Genomic DNA, 25,802 nt, shown 5'->3' with positions numbered 1-25,802 from the left:
GTTAATGAGTTTAAAGAGAGATATGACAGTATTTATAAAGGTTAGTGTGGGTCTCCAGTGATGAGTCTTCTGACTTAATGGAGATACTCATATAATAATAATAATAATGATTAAGAAGCAACATTGCAATGATGAGAAATACATTATGGGACAAAGCCTACATTTCTAGTATGTTAGAAATAAGGAATGGAGAATCGTGTTACTTTAGGCTTCTTTTTCTCTCTCAATGGGTATGAACTGGCAGAAAATTAACAAAATCCTTGATATGCCTCTAATAGTTCCTTGAAATAAATAAGATTTCAAAAATGCAATTACTTTACATCAAGAATGTTACAAAGTTGAAACATTTTTGTTTTTTTTATTTGAGATTACAATGTTAAATTGGCTTCTTTCCCAATGTATAATATTTTGAGGTTCTCATATTCACCAAAACTTTCACATTTTCCCATAAATAAACCAGGAGAATATAAAATTCATTGCTGTTGTGGCATTTACTATGTAGGCCAGATAAAAAGGTCTGGAGAGATATGTATGTCTAAACACATGAAGGATACTGAGGAAAAAAAAAAGAAAGCACAGATAGTATTAGCCTTCCACACAACAAATAGGCAACCAATTAGTTTGCTAAAAAAATAATATTGTTCATAACTGTTTTGTAAGAAAATTTAAATACATATTAGAAATACTCTGTAGCCCTACACAATGCAAAAGCCACAGTTTAATACTGTGCCAAGTTTTCTCTGCATTCATGAAAAATCTAATAACCATGCAACTGGGATACAACATGCCTTATGCCACACAACAAATACAGGTAACCAATTAGTTTCACAAAAAATAACATTGTTCATAACTGTTTTATAAGAAAATTTAAATAAGCATCAGAAATGTAGCCTCACACAATGTAACAAAAGCCCAAGGTTTAATACTGCACCAAGTTTTCTATGCATTCATGAAAAATCTAACAACCATGCAACTGGGATACAACATGCCTTATGCCACAGATCATGACATAAGGATTAGCCTTCCACACAACAAATACAGGTAACCAATTAGATGGCAAAAAAACAGACATACTGTATATTGATCATAACTGTTTTATAAGAACATTTAAATAGGCCTCAGTTGCTGCTGTCAAACCAGCATTGTTTGAATATTAGCACATTAATTACATGCCAATTTCACTATTTTCCCACTGATGCTTGTTAGTTTGACAACTTTAATCTTGAGTTCTGCTGATGGTGATTTGGAGTTTGTTAAAGTAGTTGAATTTTTCTGTTTTCTCTGGTTCCTTGATGAAAGGAGCACAAGTTTCTTTAACTGAAGGACTCTTTAGCTAGCACATAATTCCATTATGTCATACTAGCAATTTGTTTTGGTTTAAACCAATACAAATAGAGTTTGGTCAGCTAAATCCCAAACTGTCAACCGATCTTCCAATCTTATAGTGTTATACAGTGATCAGCATTCATTTTAGAAATTATGGACTTTACAACCGTGTTATAAATAACTCTTTTAATATCCCGACGTTTCGATCTTCATATTAAGATCATCATCTGGAGTATACACAAATATACAGGACAAGCTAAGTTACATTACACAGTAAGCTACAGCAACAATGAATTGATCACATGTTATTCTACTGGCATGACTTCTAGTGAAAAAAAAAATTAATTATTTATAAACTACATCAAGCTAAATTCTATTTATAACAACATGAATAAACATTCTTTCTTACAGATAGTTTTCTTTCAGTAAAAACAATGCCCTATTTTTAGCATTACAGTTGTTATTTTTGATTTAGGATCCTGGATTTTCTACAGTCCTGTTTATAGTTGCTCTTAGAGAGGAAGGTTCCGTGGGTCGAATATATGCCTTCCATATGTTTGGAATTTTTCATCATCATCAAATTCCTGCCATGTACCCTCAAGGGGTGTACAGGATATGATAGTACTACATGAAAAAAATTACATCATTATTAATTTCCTATCTACAATTTTCCTCCAAATCAGTCTGTTACTTGTCAACACTCCAACATTATCAGATCTTATATTTCTATCGTCTAAAGCACTTTGTACCGTATCAATCCACCTATATCTTGGTCTTCCTCTGGGGGTGCTTAAGGATCAAAGCTGTATAACTGAGAGGAGACCTCCACATAGCCTTTAAAGGAATACGGAGAACCGACCAGGGCTTCTGACCTAATGTCCAATCCTCACCTTCTCGTGGTGCACCCTGTTGGGTATCTACTTGGATAATGAACGGACGAGGATGGGCTGTCAATTTGGGATTTAGCCGACCAAATTGTATTCTTATTGGTTAAACCAAAATATAGAATGATGGTTTGGAATTTTTAGACCATCATTATTGTTCAGATTGGAGTGGTTGATAATAATCTCACAGGCTTCCTTAAATTTGCGTTCATACCATGTTTTGGTGTGATGCAGACAACTAGTGCTTTTCCAGTCAATATACACTAGTTGTCTACATCACACCAAAACATGGTATGAACGCAAATTTAAGGAAGCCTGTGAAATTATTATCAACCACCCCAATCTGAACAATAATGATGGTCTAAAAATTCCAAACATATTGAAGGCATATATTCGACCCACGGAACCTTCCTCTCTAAGAGTAACTATAAACAGGACTGTAGAAAATCCAGTATCCTAAATCAAAAATAACAACTGTAATGCTAAAAATAGGATATCATTGTTACTGAAAGAAAACTATCTGTAGGAAAGAATGTTTATTTATGTTATCATAAACAGAATTTAGCTTGATGTAGCTTATAAATAATTAATTAATTTTTTTTTTTCACTAGAGGTCATGCCAGTAGAATAACATGTGATCAATTCATTGTTGCTGTAGCTTACTGTATGTAATGTAACTTAGCTTGTCCTGTATATTTGTATATGCTATGATGATCTTAATATGAAGATCGAAACATCGTGATATTAAAAGAGTTATTTATAACACGGTTGTATAAAGTTCATAATTTCTGAAATGAATGTCAACCCATCTTCATTTGTTCAGTATCTGGTGCTTCTCCAATTCTATGGTCAATTGCATTTCTTTACCACTGATGTCTCTTGGGATGATGAATTCAGCTAGAATTCAATCATGAATGCAGCTGATGGTAATTTGGAGTCTGTTTCAGTAGCTGACTTATCAATTTTTGCTCTAGTTCTCCACTGAAAAGGGCAGGGGCTTTGTTTAATTCAAAAATTCCTTAGCTGGCAATGCAATTCCATCATATTGTAACATTATTATATTTTGGTTTCATCGAATAAGAATAGAATTTGATCAGCTAAATTCAAATTGTCAGCACATCCTCATTTATTCAGTATCCAGGTGGATCCTACTAATGGGGTGCACCATGAGAAGATGAGGATTGGACACTAGATCAGAAGTCCAGTCGGTTCTCAATATGTGTAAAAGGCTATGTGGAGTTCATATAATAGCTCTTATCTTTAACTGATCCCATAAAGAAATTTAGAGTCAAATAATCAACTTACTTATTTTTTTCATCAGTTTCTTCTTTCCGCTGCAAAACTGTCAGTAATGCTTCCCTGAGTTCATCTATGAAAAATTAATGAACAAATTATTGTTAAAATTGATAATTTATATTAAATAATCATAGTTTTAATCAAAGAGAAGACATTTCATAGTTTCCATAATTTACTGAAATGAATACCACAATGAAAGAGAAGACATGACAAATGATGATCATTTTTGAGAGTTTGACAGCAGTATATTCTCAATGTAATAGCATAGTCCAAAGCAGTTACCATTTTATTACTACTTTCTTATCAGAACTGCCAAATTAGTGCATTGTTTGTTGATATCCAATATGATAAGTTTGCTCTTACTTTGAAACCTACAAGAACATTATATGCATCCATTCACCCACATCTTGGTCTTCTCTTTTAGCTGTTTATATCCAAGCATCTATTTTTCTAACCTTTCATCTTCGATTGTATTTAAGTAATTACATCAGCAGCTAAGACTACCTTTGATTACATATATTGTTGAATACTAATAATGTAAATTCCTTTAATAATATATTCATTTTTGATATGCCTCTGCCAATGCTTTCTGTTCACTTCTTTGATGGGATTTAATAACAATACATTTCTAACTTACTAACTACAGTAATCTACCACTTACCCAATTTTTAAAATAATGATTCTTTAAAGTTTTGAACTATGAGTCAAATGATGCCTGAAAGCACACTTTCCTACAATACACGAGTCTTCCTGGTTTCATGTATTGTGGAAAAGTGCAGTTTGAGAATGAATTTTATCCTTTTCATATCCCCCCCCCCCGGCACTACTATTCATATGAGGTCTAGCAGAAAATAAATTAAACAGAATTCATATAAAATTGTGTATTGAATACACAATTAATTGTTGATACACTGTGGTTACCTTCACAGTAATTCACCCTACACAAAACACACTGGTTCCAATGTTCCTTCCATGCAGTATAATAGAATTGGAAGTCCTCTTCTGTTAACTTGTTTAAAGCCCCTGTCACATCTACAGTATGAAAATGGGTACTCATCTTGTTCTTGAGTTGCAGAAAAGAGGTCACAGAAATACGTTGGGAGAGTATGGTGGCTGTTCCAACATTAGAATGTATTTTTTGGCTAAATACTAGCAAATTCACAGCACAGAATGAGAAGATACACTGTCATGATGCAAGATCCAATCATTCAGTGGACTATACCAGTGAATGTTGACAATCATGGTTGACAATAACAGTCATGGTTTTTGTCAACCATGACTGTCATTGTTCACTTATATAAGTGATAAAGAATCATTACCATATGCCCAGTTAGTTTTATCGAATATTTCAGTAGCACTGGCATTCAGTTTAACACAATATTTAATTACATAATGCTGTTCAAGATTTTGCTTCTCCATTTTTGTGACAAACACACCAGACATACACTTTGATATGTCATCATTGGATTGGTAGTAATACGAATTGTTGCGATAAAAAAATCTCATTACTTCTCTGCTGGATCTTGTATATATATGCATAAATATGCTTCTTCTTGCGTTAAGCTTCAGCTTATTGCATCTCCAATATTTCAATGCAGTCAGTTTGTCCATGCCTTTCTTGGTCTACCAACTAGTATTTTTATTTGGTTTCCAGTCTCTTGCTAGTTTAGCTATTCTTTTTGGGTCCATCCTATTACATGCTGATTCCATTCCAAACATCACTTTTTTATCTATGTTGATTCTTTCTTTTAAGGTTACACGGTGATTAGCATTCATATTTATAAATTTAGGGACACAAAAACACGTGTTGAACAGATTATTTTATTAATTACTAATAAAATAAAACTTGACGTTTTGACCCCTGTATCAAGGTCATCATCGGAAGAATACAAGTGTAAAGGAACCAAGCTAAATGCTCATGCGCTGTATACCGGTAAACTAAATCTAAGTAGTTAATTAATACTTTTCCCTAGCCTGACCTCTAGTGATAAAAAAAAAATAAATAAATAATAATAATAATAATAATAAAATAAAAGTTTTATTTTATTAGTAATTAATAAAATAATCTGTTCAACACGTGTGTTTTTGTGTCCCTAAATTTATAAATATGAATTTTTATCTATGTGTTTATGGGTTGTAATTGACATTCTTCATAAATCTTTTCATTTTTTACTCTAGCAAATTTTGTTTTGTTAACTACTTCTCTTAATGATTTCAATTCACATGTAGTTATCTATTGTATTTTTGATCTTTCTATTCTTGTTTCACATGAATATATCAGTCGTAAGTTTAGAAGGTATATTGCTAAGTTTGCTCATAAGACTATTGAAGAACACATTAACAAGCAGATATAAGTATAATAAATTTAGTTTAATCCTTCATCCAAGTGTGAGCAAACAAAGTTTGCGCCTGAAAGTATCTTCAGGACTGGGGTAAGGTGGTACAACACCAGGGTAACTCATTGCAAAGGTGGAGCAAGCTACCAACACTCCTATCTCAGTATCTCCTATAATGCAAAACACATCTCCTTGCGGATATGTCTAATGTTATGCATTAAGGGAAGGGCCACTACCCAGACTAGTTTCGACCTTTATTGAGGTCTCTTCAGTGAGTTTCCCTTGTGTTGTACCACCTTACCCCAGTCCTGAAGATACTTTCAGGTGCAAACTTTGTTTGCTCACACTTGGATAAAGGATTAAACTAAATTTATTATACTCTAACCAAGTGAAAAATAAACTTTCAAGCAGATATAAGGAAGTTGTTATTTCTCTTTATAAGGCCTTGATACATCCACACCTAGATTGCTGAGCTCAGGTCTGGTCTCCTGGTTTTCTTGAGGATGAGAAAGTAGTGGAGAGAATTCAGAGGAGAGTGATCAAGATTGTGAGTGGTCTGTGGAGTGAACATTATGAGGACAGATTGAGGGTGTGCGGATTGTAGAAGTTGATTTCTTTCCTTTAGTGTTACATGGTGATCAGCATTCATTTTACGCAAATTATGGACTCTACAACTGTGATATAAATAATTATTTTCATTTCCCGACGTTTCGACCTAAATATTAAAGTCAACATTCGGAGTATACACATATATACAGAGATAAGCTAAATTATATTTCACATAGTATGCTGAAGAGACAATAGTTTGATCAACGGTTATTTTACTGGCCTGACCTCTAGTGAAATTAAAATAAAATTACTATAAATAAATGAAATAAAATAAAATAAAATATATTAACTACATCAAAGCTATATTTAAGACAACATCAGAGAAACATTCTTTCATATAGATAGTTTTGTTACAGTGAAAATAATGTCCTAATTTAACATGACAATTGTTATATTAGATTTAGGATCCTGGATTACCTATCGTTCCATTCTTGAGAGATACTTGTGACATTAAATTAAGAAAAACCTTGTAAAAATTGTTCCTATCAAGCCACTGAGGATAGTGTGTTAGTTTCAGATTGAATATTTGGTAAACATTAAAATATTCTTGTGTTAATGTGTTTATAATTCTTAATTTACCTATGGTTCTATTTATTATTATTATTATTACTACCCAAGACCCCATTGGAGTCAAAGACTCATCTGGGAGGTCCTTTTATCATACACACAGCTCATCGTACTGTGCTTTAAACACACTTAAATTTTCTGCAGACACCATACTCTCAGGTAATGCATTCCAATCATTCACGACTCTGCATGAAAAAAACCTCCTCCTCACTCCCCTACTACACTCTCTTTATACAGTTTCCAGGGATGACCTTTGGTTCTCCCCTGATCTCCCACTGTTTTCTGTAGAACCTCTCCAACATTGATCCTATAACAACCCCTTACTAACTTGTAATCATATCTCTCCTCTTCCTCCTGTCTGCCAAAATATGAAAATTGCATCTTCTCAGTCTTTTCTCACATTCAACATTCCACAGGTTAGAAACTACTTAGTCAGTTGCCTCTGGACCCTTTCCAACATATCTTCATCCTTCTGAAAACCAGGTGACCAAATCTGGGCACAACAGTCCATGTGTGGCCTAATCAAAGCCTTATACAATGGAACAAGAATCTCCCTACTTCTACAAGTCAGTGTCCTCTGCACCTAAAAGCCTTTGTGCTGTCTTCACAATTTTGGCAATGTGTCCAATAAATTTCAGATCCTTATCCACTATCATCCCCAGATCTTTTATTTCCTCCACCTCTGACAATATATCCTCACCAAGCATAAATTCTGTATCCCATCTTTGTTTCCCAAATTTTAAAACCTTACATTTTGCAACATTGAATTCACATCTCCATTCCCATGCCGATTCACTCAATTTATTCAAGTCTTCTTGTAAGGCCACAAGATCTTCACTACTCTTCATGGTTCATCCCAACGTTGCATCATCTGCAAACAACTGAATATCTCCATCCAAATCTTAACCAATATCATTAATGTACAAGTTAAACAGCAATGGCCCTAAAACAGACCCCTTGAGGGAACACTAGTGACTTTCCTTTTCCTGGATAACGCTCCCCCATACAACTTGTTGATACCTATCAGATAGCCAGTCTCCAATCCAATGCACTAATCTAATATCCAACCCCATCTGCTCTAGTTTGACTATCAACTTATTATGCAGTAATCTATCAAAAGCCTTTGCGAAATCTAAGTATGTTACTGTGTATCCTTCTCCTCTGTCCAAGGAAGCAGTCACCTTATTGTAATAAGTAAGTAGATTACTAAAACATGACCTCCCTTTAGCAAATCCATGCTGTCCACCAAAGATAATACCATTGTTGCCAACCCAATTCTGGATCCTAGTTCTCACACGCTTCTCCAACAACTTAACCACGACACCTGACACACACAGATAGGCCTATAGTTTGATGCTGGAGTTCTATCACCTCCTTTATGAAGTGGCACAATCTTGCCCTCCTTCCACTCCTTAGGAACTTGACCGATTGCAAGACTGATATTAAAAAAATATGTCAAGGCTGGAGTCAACTCCCTGGCACATTCCTTCAGAATATGTGGTGATATATTATCAAGTCACACAGCCTTATTTACATCTAGTTTGCTCAACTCGCCATACACCTCTTGCTCAGTTACAGTCAGTCTCTTCTCCCCATCATCAACTGCTCTCAATCTCTTCATGAGTGAGAGCAGTTGTCTTTCATTCACAAGATTGAAAGACCTTTATAAGAGGTTCTCACACTGCTGGCAACTATCCAGGTAATCACTTCATGGTCACTCTCACCAATTGGTGGGTGATTGGACACCTCATTTATAATTACGTCCTCTGATGAGATGATCAAATCCAAGACTTTCAATTCTCGTGTGCCCTCTGTTACATACTGTGAGATAGTTGTCCCTCTAAAATCAAAAAACTCATTTTCTTTACTTCCAGTTACTATGTCATCACTCCAGTCTATATTACCATAATTAAAATCGCTCATAATGATCACCCTTTTCTTATTTGCTTGATTAATTTGGTTATACATTTCATAGTCACTATCATCCACATTACCAGGTCTATAACAACATCCAACCAAGTATTTCATTCTATTCGCCTCTATATCACACCATACTGCCTCAAAACCACTGGCACTATTTCCCTCTTGCATCTCTACTTTGTATGGACATAACTCTTTCTTTATCATCAATAGCCCTCCCCTTCCATTTTTTTACCCATTCTATCCTAACAAAACACATCATACCCTTCCATCTCTATTCCTATCAGGATGTCGTCCTCATCTAACCATGTCTCATTTATTCCAACAATTTTGGGGTGAACAGACTCAATTGATGGTTCACTGGTGGGAACCATCAATTACCTCTAGGATACTTGGTATATTAATTGTTGTATCTTCCTGTGTGTGTGTGTGTGTATGTGTGTGGAGGAAGGGAGGGGAACAGGGGTATCATGCTACTGTTCACAGGCCATCTATTAAAGGACCTGGAGGCATGTCTTTGATCCTCTGTGGTGCACATTCTGTTATTTTTACAATAAGAAGATTTTCGTGTAATGGGACCATTTGTCATATCCTCAGGAGCATATTGATATTTCTTTTTGATTCATTCAAAGGAGATAGGAAGGAAGTCATGTCATTCAGGGATGTGGTAGTTGTGAGAAAACAAAATTGACATATATATCAGCATCCCTATTTATTTTTCTTTATAGCTGCCTTCTCGACATAAGAAGTTTTAGCAGATGTAGTTGCTACATTTGCAGTATAATGTCCCTTTGCCTCCTGATAAGGAATACATTATTCTGTATTTAATTTTTGGACCGCCTTTCCATTTTTCGCATGCTCAGAAGTTTGCTGGGTAGTTTCTCTTCCTGTTGGAGAATATCATTGTTTTGCTCCTACAGTCTTTATTCTCATGATCCTTACTACCATATCAAGCAAAGATAGCTGAGCAACAACAAGCAGTTTGAGAATGACCATATTTCTGATATTTAAAGCAGCACAAAGGGTTTGGGATACAGAGTCTTACTGGACAGTTGAGATAACCTACTTGGATGTTGATGGTTTTGGTTTCTTAAAGGTAAGAATGATGTTCCTGATGGGAACCAGATGCCCATCGCTACATATGAGGATTCTTCTTATAGCTGTCGCTCCTTGGTCCTTGAGTTCAAAGCAGATCACCTCATCAGGAACATCGAGGAAGTTCCAGTCTGATATGTCACCTCTAGAAAAGGTTTTTGCAGGAGGTAGCCATAACTGGTAATCCCTGAATAGCTGTTTTGCATGAAGTAATTTTGTAAGTAATATTGTTTCTTATTTTGATTTTTGGTTGATGTATCTACTGTTTCTGCACATGGTTGGAACTTGAATGTCCACTCTCCAGCAAGTAATGACTGTGCTCAGGAGTGGAGTGCTAAGATTACTCTGGACACTATACTGGCATCACAGTAAGCTGTAGACCTTATCCATAGAACATGGGCAAGAAAACTCACTGAGACAATGTAGATTCTTAAAAGCAAGCCTACTAGTCAACTGATCCAAGACTACTAGGATCCCCCCCTCTTTTTTGTTTTTCTGGATAGCAAAAAAAAAAAAAAGACTCAGGAGAAGTTGAGTGAAAAACATGGGAAGAAAAGCAGAGTGAAAGAATAAGAAGGAAAAATACCAGTACTTTCATTGGTGGTTCCTCCACCACAAACAGGTGCTTCACATGGAGAGGAAAGTAAAAAAGGAAGGAAAGTGAAGGTGTGGACAATTGGACTCTATACTTAAATCACTGCTACTTAATTTGTACATTAACAATACAGAGAAAGACTAGAAGGAACCAGTTGTTTACTAGTGGTGATAAAACCTATTTGCCCACATCACTCTACGTGAGGTGTGGGCAAATAGGTTTTTTCACCGCTAATAAACAACTAGCGGTGAAAACCTCAGAGAGAGAGAGAGAAATAGTTAATAAAGGAGATGTAGATATCCTGTAGCACAGACAAGAATAATGGTTGTCAGTTTAATATGAAAGGTAATGCATTTTGGGATAAAAAAAATACAACTTCGGTGTACTGATGGGAGAAGTAAATTGCAGGAAATTGATAGGGCAAAGAATTAAGGGATGATAATCATGGACAGAGCACACTAACGGATTGTTTTATCTCTCTCTCTAAGACTTTGATACAGTCACATCTAGACTACCGTGTCCATATTTGGTCATCTAGGTTTCTTAATAGGGGGTGCTTAAGGGTCAAAACTGTATAACTGAGACGAGACCTCCACATAGCCTTTAAAGAGATATGGAGAAACAACAAGGGCTTCTGATCTAATGTCCAATCTCACCTTCTCGTGGTGCACCCTGCTGGGTATCTACCTGGATACTGAACGAACGAGGATAGGCTGGCAATTTGGGATTTAGCCAACCAATTGTATTCTTATTGGCTTAAACCAATATACAAAATGATGGTAAACATGACAAAATTTCATGCTGGCGGGAAAGTCACACGGCTAAACAAGGCACCTGTTGTTTTCGCCAGGGAACCATGGCAAACAGTGAAAAGTCAGCTACTGGAACAAATCTGAAAACACACTCCAACTCAACATCACCAGAAATAAAGATCAGTACTATCAACATAAGCAGCCTGAATGGCAAAGAAATGGAGCTAACTGAGGAATTACATAAGTACCAGATCGACATAATAGGGGTGACTGAAACAAAAAAGACAAAAACTGGTGAGATCTTTCTGAGCAATAAATACAAAATGTTATATTCAGGCAATGACAATCAAGGAAAAGAAGGAGTAGCCATAGTATTCAACACAAAATATGAGGCTAATCTTCTTGAATGGCAAGCAGTCTCAAGTAGAACGATGTGGGCAAATATCAGAATGGGGAATTGGACAAAGAGACTTATTTGTAACTATGGTCCCACAGAAGGTTCTACTAAGGTAGAAGTGGAGGAATTTTTTAATACTTTAGAGAAAGCAACTGACACAATAAAAAACACAATGCCACACTAAATTGACATCCATTCTCCTTAGCCCAGTCCTCCAAACTATCCAAATCATCCTGCAAAATATTGACATCCTCTGCACTCACTATTGCTCTACCCAACTTTGCATCATCAACAAACAAATGAACACTTCCTCTCAGATCCTTTCCTATATCGTTAATGAACAAATTGAACAGTAGTGGTCCTAGAACAGAACCCTGTGGCACACCACTAGTCACAGGCCGTCTTTTGGACTCTACTCCTGAGTAAACCACTCTCTGATATCTCTCTGTCAACCACCCTCCTATCCATCGCACCAACCCTATATCCATCCCCATATGCTGCAGTTTACTGATTAGAATTCCATGTGGTATCCTGTCAAATGCCTTAGCCAGGTCCAGTAGTATCACTGTAAACCCAATACCCTTATCCAATTCAGCCGTCACTGTGTTATAAAATGTGAGCAAGTTACTGAGGCATGATCTACCCTTCACAAAACCATGCTGTCCCCCATACAGTATCCCATTTTCATCTATCCAATCCTGTATTTTCCTCTTGACTATTTTCTCCAAGACCTTGACAACGATTCCCGATATGCTGATCAGTCGGTATTATACAACAGCAGTCTTGGAACCTCCTTTATGCAGTAGAACTATTTTCCCCTCTTTCCACCCCCTCGGGACCAACCCAGATCTGAGACTCAAATTAAACAAAATGGTCAAGGGCACTGACAATTCTTTAGCCGCTTCATATAAGACCCGAGTTGGTATACCATCCAATCCCACAGATGTATCGACATTGAGGTTTTGTAATAGACTATTCACTTCCACTTCATTCACCACAATTCCCGAGATAAGCTGTGGGTTCTTTCATTCCTGCAATGTCACCACCTGGATGATATACTCTTGCAAAGTGCTTGCTCAGTAATTCCACTATATCAACTGATTCGGTTACCTCCCTACCATTGGCATTCTTTAAAATCATTCTGCAGTATAAATTTTTTCTTTTACTTGCAACATATCAAAAAAACTGTTTGGGATTCTCTTTAGCCTGCATGGCAAATGTTTTCATAATCCGCTTTTGCTTTTCTTACCACACTCATTACCCTTCTGGCCTGCGCTTTATACCGTTCGTGTGTCTGCCGGTCATCTTTCTCCTTAAATTCCCTCCACAGTTGTTTCTTTTTTTGCAGCTCAAGCTTAATGGTGTTATTAATCCATTTAACCCCTACTTGGTTTATTATTCGGACTCTGGGTATGTCAGCCATTGCCTCCTGCAAACACTTCTTAACTGCCTTCCATGCACTATCAACATCCAGCCCTTGCAGTTTTACATGCCATGGCACTGAACCAAGCAAACTCCTAAGCTTGTCATACTTACCAGCTCAATAATTCCACATGTACCCTGTCTTAATTGTAAATTCAACACATTTAGCCACCTCCCTAGTCCAACACCCTATGATCACTCTCACCAATTGGTGGCAACGTGGTCATAGTTGTTACAGCCAAATTCTCAGATGCAATTACTAGGTCAAGCACTCTCTGATCCCTAGTATTTTCCATTACATGCTGTTGCAGATAGTTATCCCTTAATAATCACATAAAATCCAATTCCTTCCTCCTGTGTGTCCTCTCCTCACTCCAATCAATGTTAGCATAGTTGAAATCTCCCATAATAATTACCCTCCTTCCACTCATTTCTTCTATTTGCTTATGCATACTATCTCCACCATCTAGTCCCTCCCCTGGTCTATAGCAGCACCCAATTGTATATTTTGTTCTGCTAGATTCAATCTAACACCAAATAACCTCAAATGTGCTCTTTTCTCTATCCTGCAGTACCACTTCTATTCTCCATGGCTGCAGCTCATCAGCTATCATCAATAACACTACTATCCCCCATTTTATTCTCCCTGTCCCTCCTGAACACACCATACCCCTCACATTCAATCCCACTAGCTATATCATCTTCTGTCAGCCATGTTTCACTAATGCCAATAACCTGTGGCCTGGAAGTGCCAACCAAGGCCAAAAATTCTTCCTTCTTGTTCCAATACTTCTGGCATTAGTATACATGAATTGCAGAAGCCCATTTGTCCCATCGCTTTTTTGATGCCTTACACTAACTATCCCATTCTGATTTGTTGTCCTTTGTACTCGCTTGGGCATATTACACACATTCCTACACTCGACTGTCTCCCTAAAGTCTGCATATCTACTCCCTCCCCTCCTTAATAACTCTAGTTTCCCTGATTCTGCACATCCACGTCATTCAACAACACCTTTTTAAGTCTCCGTAGACCAAATCCATTCAAATGCAAACCATCCATCTTATATAAATCCTTTCGCGCATCGAACTAACTTCACACATCCACAAATTCCACACCACTCTTGCTGCATAATCCGTGCATAAAGCCATTAGCAATAATGGCTCTCCTTCTATACTCTTCACTGTAATACCACGGTAACAAACTCACCATCCTAGCTCTCTCACTCTTCTCTTTTGCTACCTCAAGTAATTCCTTCAAATACTCTCTCATAGCCATTTTGTCTTCTTTCAAATCATTCGTTCCTGCTACTATCAGTTATTTCACCCTCTGCTTTTGTTTTCTAATTGACTCTCTTACATCCTTAACGCTCGCACCAGGTTGGTACGATTTTGTCAAACTTTCATCTATCACACCTCTTACTAAAGAATCTCCTTACAACACTCACTCTTTCATTTTGTTTACACCCACGATCATACTCTTATTTTTCTTATCATATCTTTGCCGTTTATCAGTTTGTACGCTTGGTAAACATTTTTACCAATGCTCCAGCTGCCGATTGGCCCTATGTATCGCTCCATGCAACTGTGCAATCTCATTCATTGCATCTGTCTCATCATTTTTATTATCCGTTAATTCATTCATTTGTTGTGTATTTTTACCTTCATTCTCACAGCTATCTGGTACTACCTCGCAAATATCACTATTCATACCTCTCATATCACTATTTTCTACATTCTGACTTTCAACAACGATATCACTCTCACGACCTGAAACACACTTTAAATCCTCACATTCCTTACACTTTCTGCACACATTTACTCCACTTTCATTGTCTAACCAGACTCCAACTGCTCTCCTCAATGCATACATCTCACAAACGGTACACTGAATAAACTCCTTTATGTTAAAATTTTTTGACAAAGATGGCAATATGGAGGCTATTGTTTCCCTTTTTATCGGCACCATGTGCACACTAATAATCGTATTTATCAAATTACTAATTCTCCATCAACCACCCTCCTCTCCAACTCACCAACCCTATATCCATTCCCATATGCTGCAGTTTACTGATTAGAATTCCATGTGGTATCCTGTCAAAAGGCCTTAGCAAGGTCCAGTAGAATCACTGTAAACCCATTACCCTTATCTAGTTCAGCCATCACTCTGTTATAAAACATGAACAAGTTACTGAGGCATAATCTACCCTTCACAAAGCCATGCTGTCCCCCATACAGTATCCCATTTTCATCTATCCAATCCTGTATTTACCTCTTGACAATTTTTCCAAGAATAAGCTCAATACTGTGTAAAACTAGCTAAACAAAAGTCACGGGAAGACTTTGGCAAGAACATAGAAAATAAATATCAAGAAGGTGGTAAGATATTCTGGAGGTTGTTGAAGAAGCTTAGAAATGGAGGAAAGACGGCTGTAAAAGGAGGTAGAGATGATAAAGGTGGCATGAAAACGGGAGAAAAAGATATCCTGGAAGTATGGAGTAATTACTTCGAAAAATTGCTAAATGAAACAAGCAGTGATAGCACAGTGGTAAAAAAACACTCAGTAGGCATACAGTCAGGAATACATATCCATACTTGAAGTAGAAATAGCCATCAAAGGCATGAAATGTGGAAATAGAGTAGATGATATTCGACCAGAAATGTTGAAGTATGGTGGTATAAAAGTCTTACAGTGGCTGCACTGCATAGTTCAAAAGGACTGAACAGAGGGAAGAATTCCTGATGAATGGAGTAGCTCTCATAGTATCCATATATAAAAAGGGAAATAAAACTGAATGTGAGAATTACAGAAGTATTTCCCTACTGAGTGTTCCTGGCAAGATTTATGCAAGTATACTTGAGAAACGGTTCAGAAGAATTGTGGAAGAAAAGCTTGGTGAAAAACAAGCTGGATTCAGGCCAAATAGAGGCTGTCATGATCAGATCTTCACTTTATGACAAATAGTTGAGAAAGCATGGAAATAAAACAAAGATCTGTATTTAAGCTTTGTCGATCTGGAAAAGGCATATGACAAGGTGCCAAGAGAGAAGCCATTCAATATGCTACAGTTAAATGGTGTGAAGGGGACATTATATCAAGCAATACTTAGTCTTTATTTGAGTTGTAAGTCAGAAGTTAGAATTGAAGGAAGTACAGGAAGATGGTTTAATGTTAAATCTGGTGTGAGACATGGATGTACATTATCCCCTCTGTTATTCATTATCTATATGGATCATATTATGAAGGAAAGTGGTATTAAACATGATATCAGAATTGGAGATGTTAATGTCAGCTCTTTGCTTTATGCGAACGATTATACTTCTAAATAAATCTGCTACAAGTTTGCAAGATTCCCTGACTAAATTGAATAACTGTTGTAATAGATATGGTATGAAGGTCAGCAGTAAAAAGACAAAGACAATGAATATAGGTAGAATTGTTGAAAATGTCAACAATTCTACCTTTCACAATTCACAACTGCGTTGTGAATGGAGAACGTGTGGAACAAGTAAAACATTTCAGCTATTTAGGCACGATTTTTAATGAAGATGGTAAATTAAATATGGAAATAGACAACAGAATCAACAAAGCTGGTTTGGTGGGAAGTCAATTGAATAAATTCATATGGAATAAAGGAGAAATTAGTTGGAACACTAAATTACCTGTATACAAGACAGTGTTCCAACCAGTTCTAACTTATGGATCTGACAGCTGGGTCAGAAGTAAAACACTTGACCAAAGACTAGAGACCACAGATATGAGAGTCCCGAGAAAGATTAGAGGTATGAACAGATGGCATCAATGGCAATATCATATTAAAAACAAGGATATTAGGAAAGAACTTGACATTGTCATCATCCAGGAATGCGTTAGCAGAGCTAATCTCAGGTGGTATGGTCACTTAAACAGAATGGGCGAGGAAAGATTAGCAAAACAAATGTTCTCTGCTAGGTTGGCAGGAAAATGACCCAGAGGAAGACCAAGATATAGGTGAATTGATACGGTACAACGTGCCTTAGACGATAGAAATATAAGATCTGATAATGTTGGAGTCTTGACAAGTAACAGACTGATTTGGAGGAAAATTGTAGATAGGAAGTTAGTAATGATGTAAATTTTTCATGTAGTACTATCATATGCTGTACACCTCTTGAATATACATGTCAGGAATTTGATGATGATGATGATGGTTTCTTAGTAATGTGAAAGTGAAGAGAAGCTAGAAGCAAAATGGTTAAAAATCACCAGTCTATGGAATATTATAAGAGGGTTACACCTAGAAGCTGTATAAGGATTTAGTCAGCAAGAAGAGCATGAAAATGAATTTTTTTTCTTGAATAAGTGGAAAATCTGTCAGAGGTGGTTGTGGGTGCACTGTTAGTGAATGAGTTTAAAGAAAGGTATGATAAAAATTATTATTACTTAATAAGAGAATATGCTTTACACCATTTAAACTAGAGTATATGTTAGAAAAGGCACTTACCGGAAGTCATGTTCATAGTATCAGATCTACTGCGAGGTTCTGAACCATTCCGGTTTATAGGAGTATTGTGAGAATTTGTACTGGATATGGACCAACTTGGAAGCCTTTGAGCTAGCACTAAAGCTGCTGCTGCTATTTCTGTGTCCTCGCCAAAACTTGGAATGGATGCAGAATCTTCTGATGAATAAAAAGTTTTTAGTCTCATGCATATTGAAAAATAATAACACTGACAAACATTATATAACATTATAAAATCATTGAATGATTTTATAATGATTCTCAAAACTAATGTGTTCTCTTTGTTTTACAATGTAAATTTAAAAAGGATATAATAACCACATGAAAATCAGAACTGTACCAAAACAAATGGTAAAAACCAATTGATTACTTTTTCTGTATTTATTATAGGGTGTGCGTGTGTATCTCTCTCTCTCTATGGATATATTTATATATTTTAAGGATATACTTATATATATATATGTGTATATATGTCCATAAGGATAAATTATTTGTTATATACAAATAACAGTTCTATAATAAATACAGAACAATGGAAAATAGAAGAAATTAAAATAGCCAAAGAATTACTCATTAATTTTTATTTTTAACAAAATACATAATAAAAATGAAAAGTCAAGAATAATTTAATATGATAATGATATTTTACTATGTGTAAATGAAGGAATGTTTGCCAAGATTAAAGACATTTAATAATCTTGGCAAATTAAATTTAATGGTAAATTAAATATGGAAATAGACAACAGCATCAACAAAGCTAGTATGGTAGGAAGTCAACTAAATAAATTTATATGGAATAAGAGAGAAAATCCATCGCAATATCATATTAAAAATAAGGATATTAGGAAAGAACTTGACATTGTCAGCATCCAGGAATGGATTAGCAGAACTAATCTCAGGTGGTATGGTCACTTAAACAGAATGGGCGAGGAAAGATTAGCAAAACAAGTGTTCTCTGCCAGGTTTGCAGAAAAAAAGACCCAGAGGAACACCAAGATACAGGTGGATTGATATGGTAAAAAGTGCCTTAGAAGATAGATATATAAATATAAGATCTGACAATTTTGTAGCTTTGACAGGTAACAGACTGATTTGGAGGAAAACTGTAGATAGGAAGTTAGTAATGATGTAAATTTTTCATGTAGTACTATCATATCCTATACACGTCTTGAGGATACATGGCAAGAATTTGATGATGATGATGATTTTCTTCCAACTAATCCTAATCTTAATATCTTAATGTCTTGACACATTAATCACCTGCTTTCAGATGGACCACTATCTTTTTCATTTACAGAAAGCCAATACACACAGGAAGATATGTACATAAACAATCACATCATTATCCAGTCCAACAGTATGGTATTTTAAAAACACTTACACACAGAGCCATAGCGATTTGTTCTAATGATACAGCTCTGTCCACAGAACTCAAATATCTGCACCATACCTTCTTGGCCAATGGCTACAATTCCTACAAAACAGATAAAGTACTACATAGCCCCATTACTCCTCCCTCCTCTAATTCACAGGAGCACAACATTACCATTCTTAATTCCTATATCAGAGGTACACCCGAAATACTAATTTTATAAAATACTAATTTTATGAAACATGGCCTTTGCACCACATTCAAACATCATGTTAAATTAGCATAGTAGGCCAAGTCAATGTGACTGTGACTTGGCCTACTATGGGCAGACAGGAAGATCTGTTAACATCTGCCTGGAAGAACATAAAAAATACATTTGCTACCATTACTATGGCAGATCAGGACTGGCAGACCGCACTTTGGACATCCCTTCACACAGGATTAGACGGAAGAAAGCTAATGTGCTATTCAGAAGTTGTTACAGATCTGAAAGATTATTTTTTGAGTCAGTCATGGCTATGAAGAAAGTTCCTAACCTGAACAAATATGGTCATATTAATTTGCCAAAAATTTAGTAGACTGTTATCTTAAGAACAACTCCCACATGGCTGTAATATAAATATATATATTTTTTTACATTAGAGGGTACCAAATTAGATCTTTTGTCTGTTACAATTATATTGTTTCACTTACTCATTGTCACGTATACATGCTTGTTGTGCTCTGATGATGCTGATTTGAAACAGCGAAATATAAGCAAGTTAATAAAACATGTTTTTTTTATAAAAGTTTGTTTGGTGTTCTTAATACCATTAAAATAAGTCATGAATTAAAATTCTCTATTCTAGTTGCTATACTACACCTCTCTCTTTGGTTTGACCACTCCCATTTCCTTGATCCTAACTCTGATTTTCATTCCTACCCATCTCATCCTCACCTGTATGCATTCCATCACCTTGTGCTGCTGCAACCACATCTTCAACCTCATATCCATCTTCCTTCTGTCATACAATCTGTTGATTTGTGCTATTCTGCTTCACAGGTAGACTTTGATCATTTACCTGTGAAGCAGAATAGCACAAATCAACAGATTGTATGACAGAAGGAAGATGGATATGAGGTTGAAGATGTGGTTGCAGCAGCACAAGGTGATGGAATGCATACAGGTGAGGATGAGATGGGTAGGAATGAAAATCAGAGTTAGGATCAAGGAAATGGGAGTGGTCATTTTTTTACATTAACTTCTTGACTCGGTGCCTTCTCAGAAAACAACAGCTTTTCTAAATGCCCATCATAAAATCCATTCAAATGCAATCCATCAATGTCAAACCATTCCAACTTTCCTTCAAATTCACTCCACAGATTTACAAATTGAACTCCCTTTGCCTCACACAACTCAGCCATCTTAGTCTTCATTATTTGTGCTCTCCTTTTCAATTCACTACACACCTATGACTTTTCCAACAACACTATTCTTCTTTCCCTGCTGTAAAAACTTGCTGAAGCCTCTATCAAAATTTTTTTTGATAGAGGCTTCAGGGTTGACACTGGGGTGTTCTTTCGCTTGGTTGAACAGCAGGAAGTTGTGATGATAAGGGGCCATCCCTGGAAATTACGAAAGGAAAATGTGAACAAGAGGGTGAGGAGTGGTTTCTTTGCATGGAGGGTGGTTGAATCATGGACTGCATTGCCTGATAGAGTGGTGAGAGAGCGAGAACGGTCAATGAGTTTAAGTAGTGGTATGATAGACTTTGTGTTTCCTAGGAGGGACCTCCCACAACGAGTCTTGATAGACTTTGTGTTTCCTAGGAAGGACCTCCCGTGATGAGTCTTTTGACTCCATAGAGGCCTGAATAATAATAATAATTATTATTATTATTTAAAATGATGGGGGTCGATGAGGAATCAAGGATTCTATGAAGGGGTCAATGGTCTAAAAAGTTTGCCGACCCCTGGTCTAGACAGTATACACGCTAAACAAATATGCCTCTACAACTTGTTGACATCAACATCAGTTCATCCATACGGCACAGGCCAAAAGTAATTAAGTGTGTTAAGTTAGAATGGGTTAGAGTAATATAGGAGGGGAGACATTGGAGAGATTACTAAATAAAATAAGTGAAAAGTATGATTTGACATATAATTTGTTTTTTAGTACGTTCAAAATTTATTGAGTGTAAATTAGATATTCTGAAAGCAAAAAATGTTGTGCACACCGTTACTAGCATGTGTGCTCCCTCTTTGATGGTGTGCATGTGAACAGCTTGGAGGGAACATTGCCTCCAACTCACCATTTTCCCTAGGTGATAACAGGAAAAAGACTAAGAAGACAAATCTAAGAGGATTGATGCAGACAGTAATATAAAATTTGACAGTTTTGAGGTGCAACAAGTGATAGACTAATGAGGAGAATGGTTGGCAGGAGATTATAATAATGTAAACTTAATGATGCATTTACTGTCATAGTGTGCTGTACAACACCTTCAGGATACATGTGAGGAATTTGCAAATCCATGCAGGAAACTGCATGGATTTGTATTAAATGAAAGAGAAATTACCAAATGCAAGTTGAAATTTGAGCTGGGTTAAAAGCAAAAAAAGTGGTTAAATACTACAGATATGAGAGTCTTGAGAAAAATTAGTTAAGTGAACAGATGACATCAATGGCAAAATCACATTTAAAATGAAGATATTTGGAAGGACTTTGATATTGTTAGCATTCAGATGTCAGCAGAGCTTATCTCAGGTAGTATGATAACTGAAACAGAATCGAAGAGGAAAGATTAGCAAAGCACATGTTTGATGCTGGGATAGTAGTAAAAAAGGATCTAGGGGAGAGCCAATCTCATTGGTTGATTGATGAATCTAGAATTCCCTCAGGATATTTAAATATAAGATCTGACAGTTTTGGGGTTCTAACAGATAACAAACAAATTTGGAGAAAAAATTCTTCATAGGAGGTTTTATAATAATGTAAGCTCTTCATGTTGTACTACCATGGTATCCTGTGTCCATCATCCCCTTGAACGCACATATCAGTTATGTGACACACTGATGATAATGATAACGGGCCTTGGCATGTTTTCCTGTTTGCCAAAATCTCAATGTGGAGTGAACTGTAGAATTGAACTAACATAATTATAACATATAGACATGTTTACACAAGAATATTATATTTTAATTTGCCAAATATTTCAGTCTGAAAATAACAGACTATCTTCAATGGCTACATAGGAACAGTTTTTAACAAGGTGGAATACCAATAATTGATCATTCAAAAGTAGAACGAGCCGCATGATGCTATATCGCTAAGCATTAAAGAGAGGAAAACATTTTTATCAGAATAATGATTAAATTAGATATATTAATTCATAAATTCATATAATAATCTTAATTTATAAATAACATTAGACTAATGTAAGAATTAAAAGTCTTAATTAAAAAAAAAGTATATATATATATATATATATATATTAATGTGTTATCCTGATTAAACTTTCCCATATTTTTGATAAAGATACAGTCATTTCGATTCAAGTTAGGGCATTGAAGAAGGACCTCACCACTTTCTTTAAATAGACATTCAAATTTATAGCAACACGTTTGTAGCCACTGAAGATAGTCTGTTATTTTCAGACTGAAATATTTGGCAAATTAAAATATAATATTCTTGTGTATAGTTGATGTGAATATATTAGTTAAAAACTCAGGTATTATCATTGTGGTATTATCTTTGATGGAGAGCACAGATTTGCTAAAGGAAAGTTATGTTTTAGTAATATAATTACTTATTACAATAAAGTAGTAGATGCATTGGATGAGGGAGATGGACAGACAGTAGTATACTTAGAATTTGCAAAGGCATTTGATAGATTACCATCATAGTTGATAGTCAAACTAGAGTGGATTGGGTTGGATATTAGACTAGCGCATTGGGTTGGAGATTGGCTATCTGATAGGTATCAACAAGTTGTGTATGGGAGAGCAATATCCTGGAAGGGAAAGTCATTGGTGGTGTGTCTCAGGGTCTGCTTTAGGGCCATGGCTATTTAATCTGTATGTTAATAACATAAAGAAAGATTTGAATGGGAATATTGAGTTGCTGGCAGATGATGGAAAGAACTAGGATTGTAGAGCAGATGTTGAGGCTTTATGAGAGGACTTTAATAGACTGAATGAATGTGCATGGAAGTGGGGATGCCAGTTCAGTGTTTTGCAAAATGTAAGGTTTTAAAATTTGGAAAACAAAGATGGAATGTAGAATTTATGCTTGGTGGGGATATATTGTTGAAGATGGAGGATATCTTGAGATGATGGTGGATAAAGAACTAAAATTTACAGGACAAAATCCAAAATTATGAGGACAACAAAACATATTCTTGTAATGATGCATAGATACTGATTTATAGAAGTAAGGAGCTCTTGTTCCATTCTATAAGACTCTGATTAGGCCACATATGAACTACTGTGCACAGATTTGGTCACCTGGTTTTCAAAAGAATGAAGAGATGTCAGAGAGGGACCAGAAGCGATTGACTAAAATAGTTTCTGATCTCTGGAATGTTGAATATGAAGAAAGGTTGAGACAATGCAATTTGCAGAGTTGAGACAATGCAATTTGCAGTGATAGAGATGTACACATTAGTAAGAGATTGTTATAGAATTAATGTTGAAGAGGTTTTTAATAACATGGTGGGAGATTTGGGGAGAACAGGAGGTCATCCCTAGAAGGTGTATAAGGAAAGTGTGGGCAAGGAACTGAGAAGCAGGTTTTTTGCATGGAGAGTTGTGAATGATGGGATGCATTGCCTGAGACCTTGGTGTCTGCAGAGAATTTGAATGTGTTTCAGGCATGGTATGATGAGCTGTGTTTATGAAAAAAAGGACCTCCTAGATGAGTCTGACTTCTATTGACTTGTAGAAGGAAAGAGATTCTGGTTCTACTGTATAAATCTTTGATTAGGCCACATATGGATTATAAATTAAAATATCAAGAAATTATATTCTTGGTTTGATCCTTTATCCAAGTGTAAGCAAACAAAGTTTGTACATGAAGTCACTTCACTACTGGGCTACTTGTATATAGAGGCTGATGACTTCACATCAATTGTCTCAGTATCCCATAATGAAACACAATAAACACATTGTGTTTCATTACTCTTCATTACCATCCTATGAGGAATGTCATCATTTGTTGAAATTTTTTGAAAAATAATTGTAATTATTAAAATCTTTGTGGGCTATCCATTGACTATCTAATTAAAATTAGATAGTCAATGGATATTGACAGGTATAGTCAATGGATATTGACAGGAATATCCATTGATATAGTCAATGGATATTCACTTATGGTGGGTGGCAAAATTCTTTGCCACCCACCATAAGTGATCTTCCTCTTGATGTGATAAAATCTAAATGGCTACCCATGCAGTTTTTTAGAGAGTATATTAAGTGGGCTGAATGTGTGTGTGTGTGTGTGTGCCATCTAAATTCTTGGGATTTTTATGCCAACAGTATTGTTAAGATTGGGGTGGTTAATCAAAATTTCACAGGCTTCTTTAAATTTCCGTTCATACCATGTTTTTGAATGATGCAAAGAACAAGTTCTTTTCCAATCAATTTGATGTAGGGTGTTAAAAGAGAGTGATCTGAGAGGCCTGCTTCACCAAAATTAATATATTTAATGTGTCGTTTTTTTTTTTTTTTTTTACGGATAGGGATTGTATGTCCAGTTTCCTCAATATAAAGTAAGTTAGAGGTGCAATAAACTCCAGGGTGTGGCAATGAGGGAAGAGGATCCTTAGAGGTGTTGAATATGTTTTTTAATTTTAAAGGTGGTTTAAAAGTGGCATTAAGATTATAATGATGTAGGATTCTATTAATTTTTTCTGATAATCCTTTAATGTATGGGAGTGGTTATGGTTTTACTGTAATCTATATTACTTTTTGATGAAGTTTTATGAAGAATTTTATTAATAGTATTTTTGCTATATCCATTATTTATAAATGTACTGCTAATAATTTTTAATTCTTGTTTAAGAGCTTGTTCATTAGAGCAAATTGTTATAGCTCTGTTTTTGAGGGTATTGATGACTCCAAATTTTTGCGAAGGGTGGTGATCCGAGTTAGCATATATATATATATTGGCCAGGGTGTATAAGCTTAGGGTAAACAGTGAAGGATACACTGCCTGAGGGAAGACGCATGACCAGTGTATCCAGAAAAGGGAGCAAGTTCTGATTTTCAATTTCAATAGTAAATTGTATGCGCTCATGTTGTTTGTTCAGGTGGCTAAGGAATGTGTTTAACGTTTGGCGGCCGTGTGGCCAGATAATGAAAACATCCTCAACGTATCTAAGCCAAACTGTAGGTTTTAGAGTAACGGAATCAAGAGCACGTTGTTCAAAAGCTTCCATATAAAAATTAGCAATTGGGGGGGGATAGTGGTGAGCCCATGGCAGCAGCTTGTTTTTGTAGGTAAAATTTATTTTGCCACACAAAGTAACCAGAACGTAATAAGTGGACAAAGAGAGCTGTAATATCAGGTGGAAATTTGTTCTATAGAAGAAGAATTGTCAAAACTGACTAAAAAATCATCTTTGCCGAGTCTCATGTTTTTAATTTTCTTTATGAAGTGTTGTGTGTTCTTTATATAAGAGGGAGAATGACCTACCAACTCCTTGAGTGTTGATGCTAATTTCTTGGCTAGGTGATAATTAGGGCTGTCT

At 35.9% G+C, this 25,802-nt stretch overlaps 1 protein-coding gene across 4 annotated transcripts in view; it reads right to left on the bottom strand.

Annotated features, from left to right (window-relative positions):
- Positions 1-25,802, bottom strand: part of LOC150097105 (sorting nexin-29-like) — a 780,446-nt gene that overhangs the window by 332,437 nt on the left and 422,207 nt on the right. For 3 of the 4 annotated variants that reach the window (XM_090406852.1, XM_090406854.1, XM_090406855.1), the window contains 2 exons: positions 17,685-17,861; positions 3,516-3,579 (listed from right to left, as the gene is read on the bottom strand). In XM_090406852.1, the coding sequence (XP_090262978.1) occupies positions 3,516-3,579; positions 17,685-17,861 (241 nt within the window). The remainder of the gene's footprint in view (positions 1-3,515; positions 3,580-17,684; positions 17,862-25,802) is intronic. The other variant, XM_090406853.1, reaches the window with a different exon arrangement.

The sequence above is a fragment of the Typopeltis vanoorti genome, chromosome 17, assembly GCF_054136105.1.
Source record: "Typopeltis vanoorti isolate ZY-2024b chromosome 17, IOZ_Tvanoo_1.0, whole genome shotgun sequence".
NCBI classification, from domain to species: Eukaryota; Metazoa; Arthropoda; class Arachnida; order Uropygi; family Thelyphonidae; genus Typopeltis; species Typopeltis vanoorti.
The sequence above is the reverse complement of the archived record's forward strand: the minus strand, read 5'-3'. Positions and strand labels throughout refer to the sequence as shown.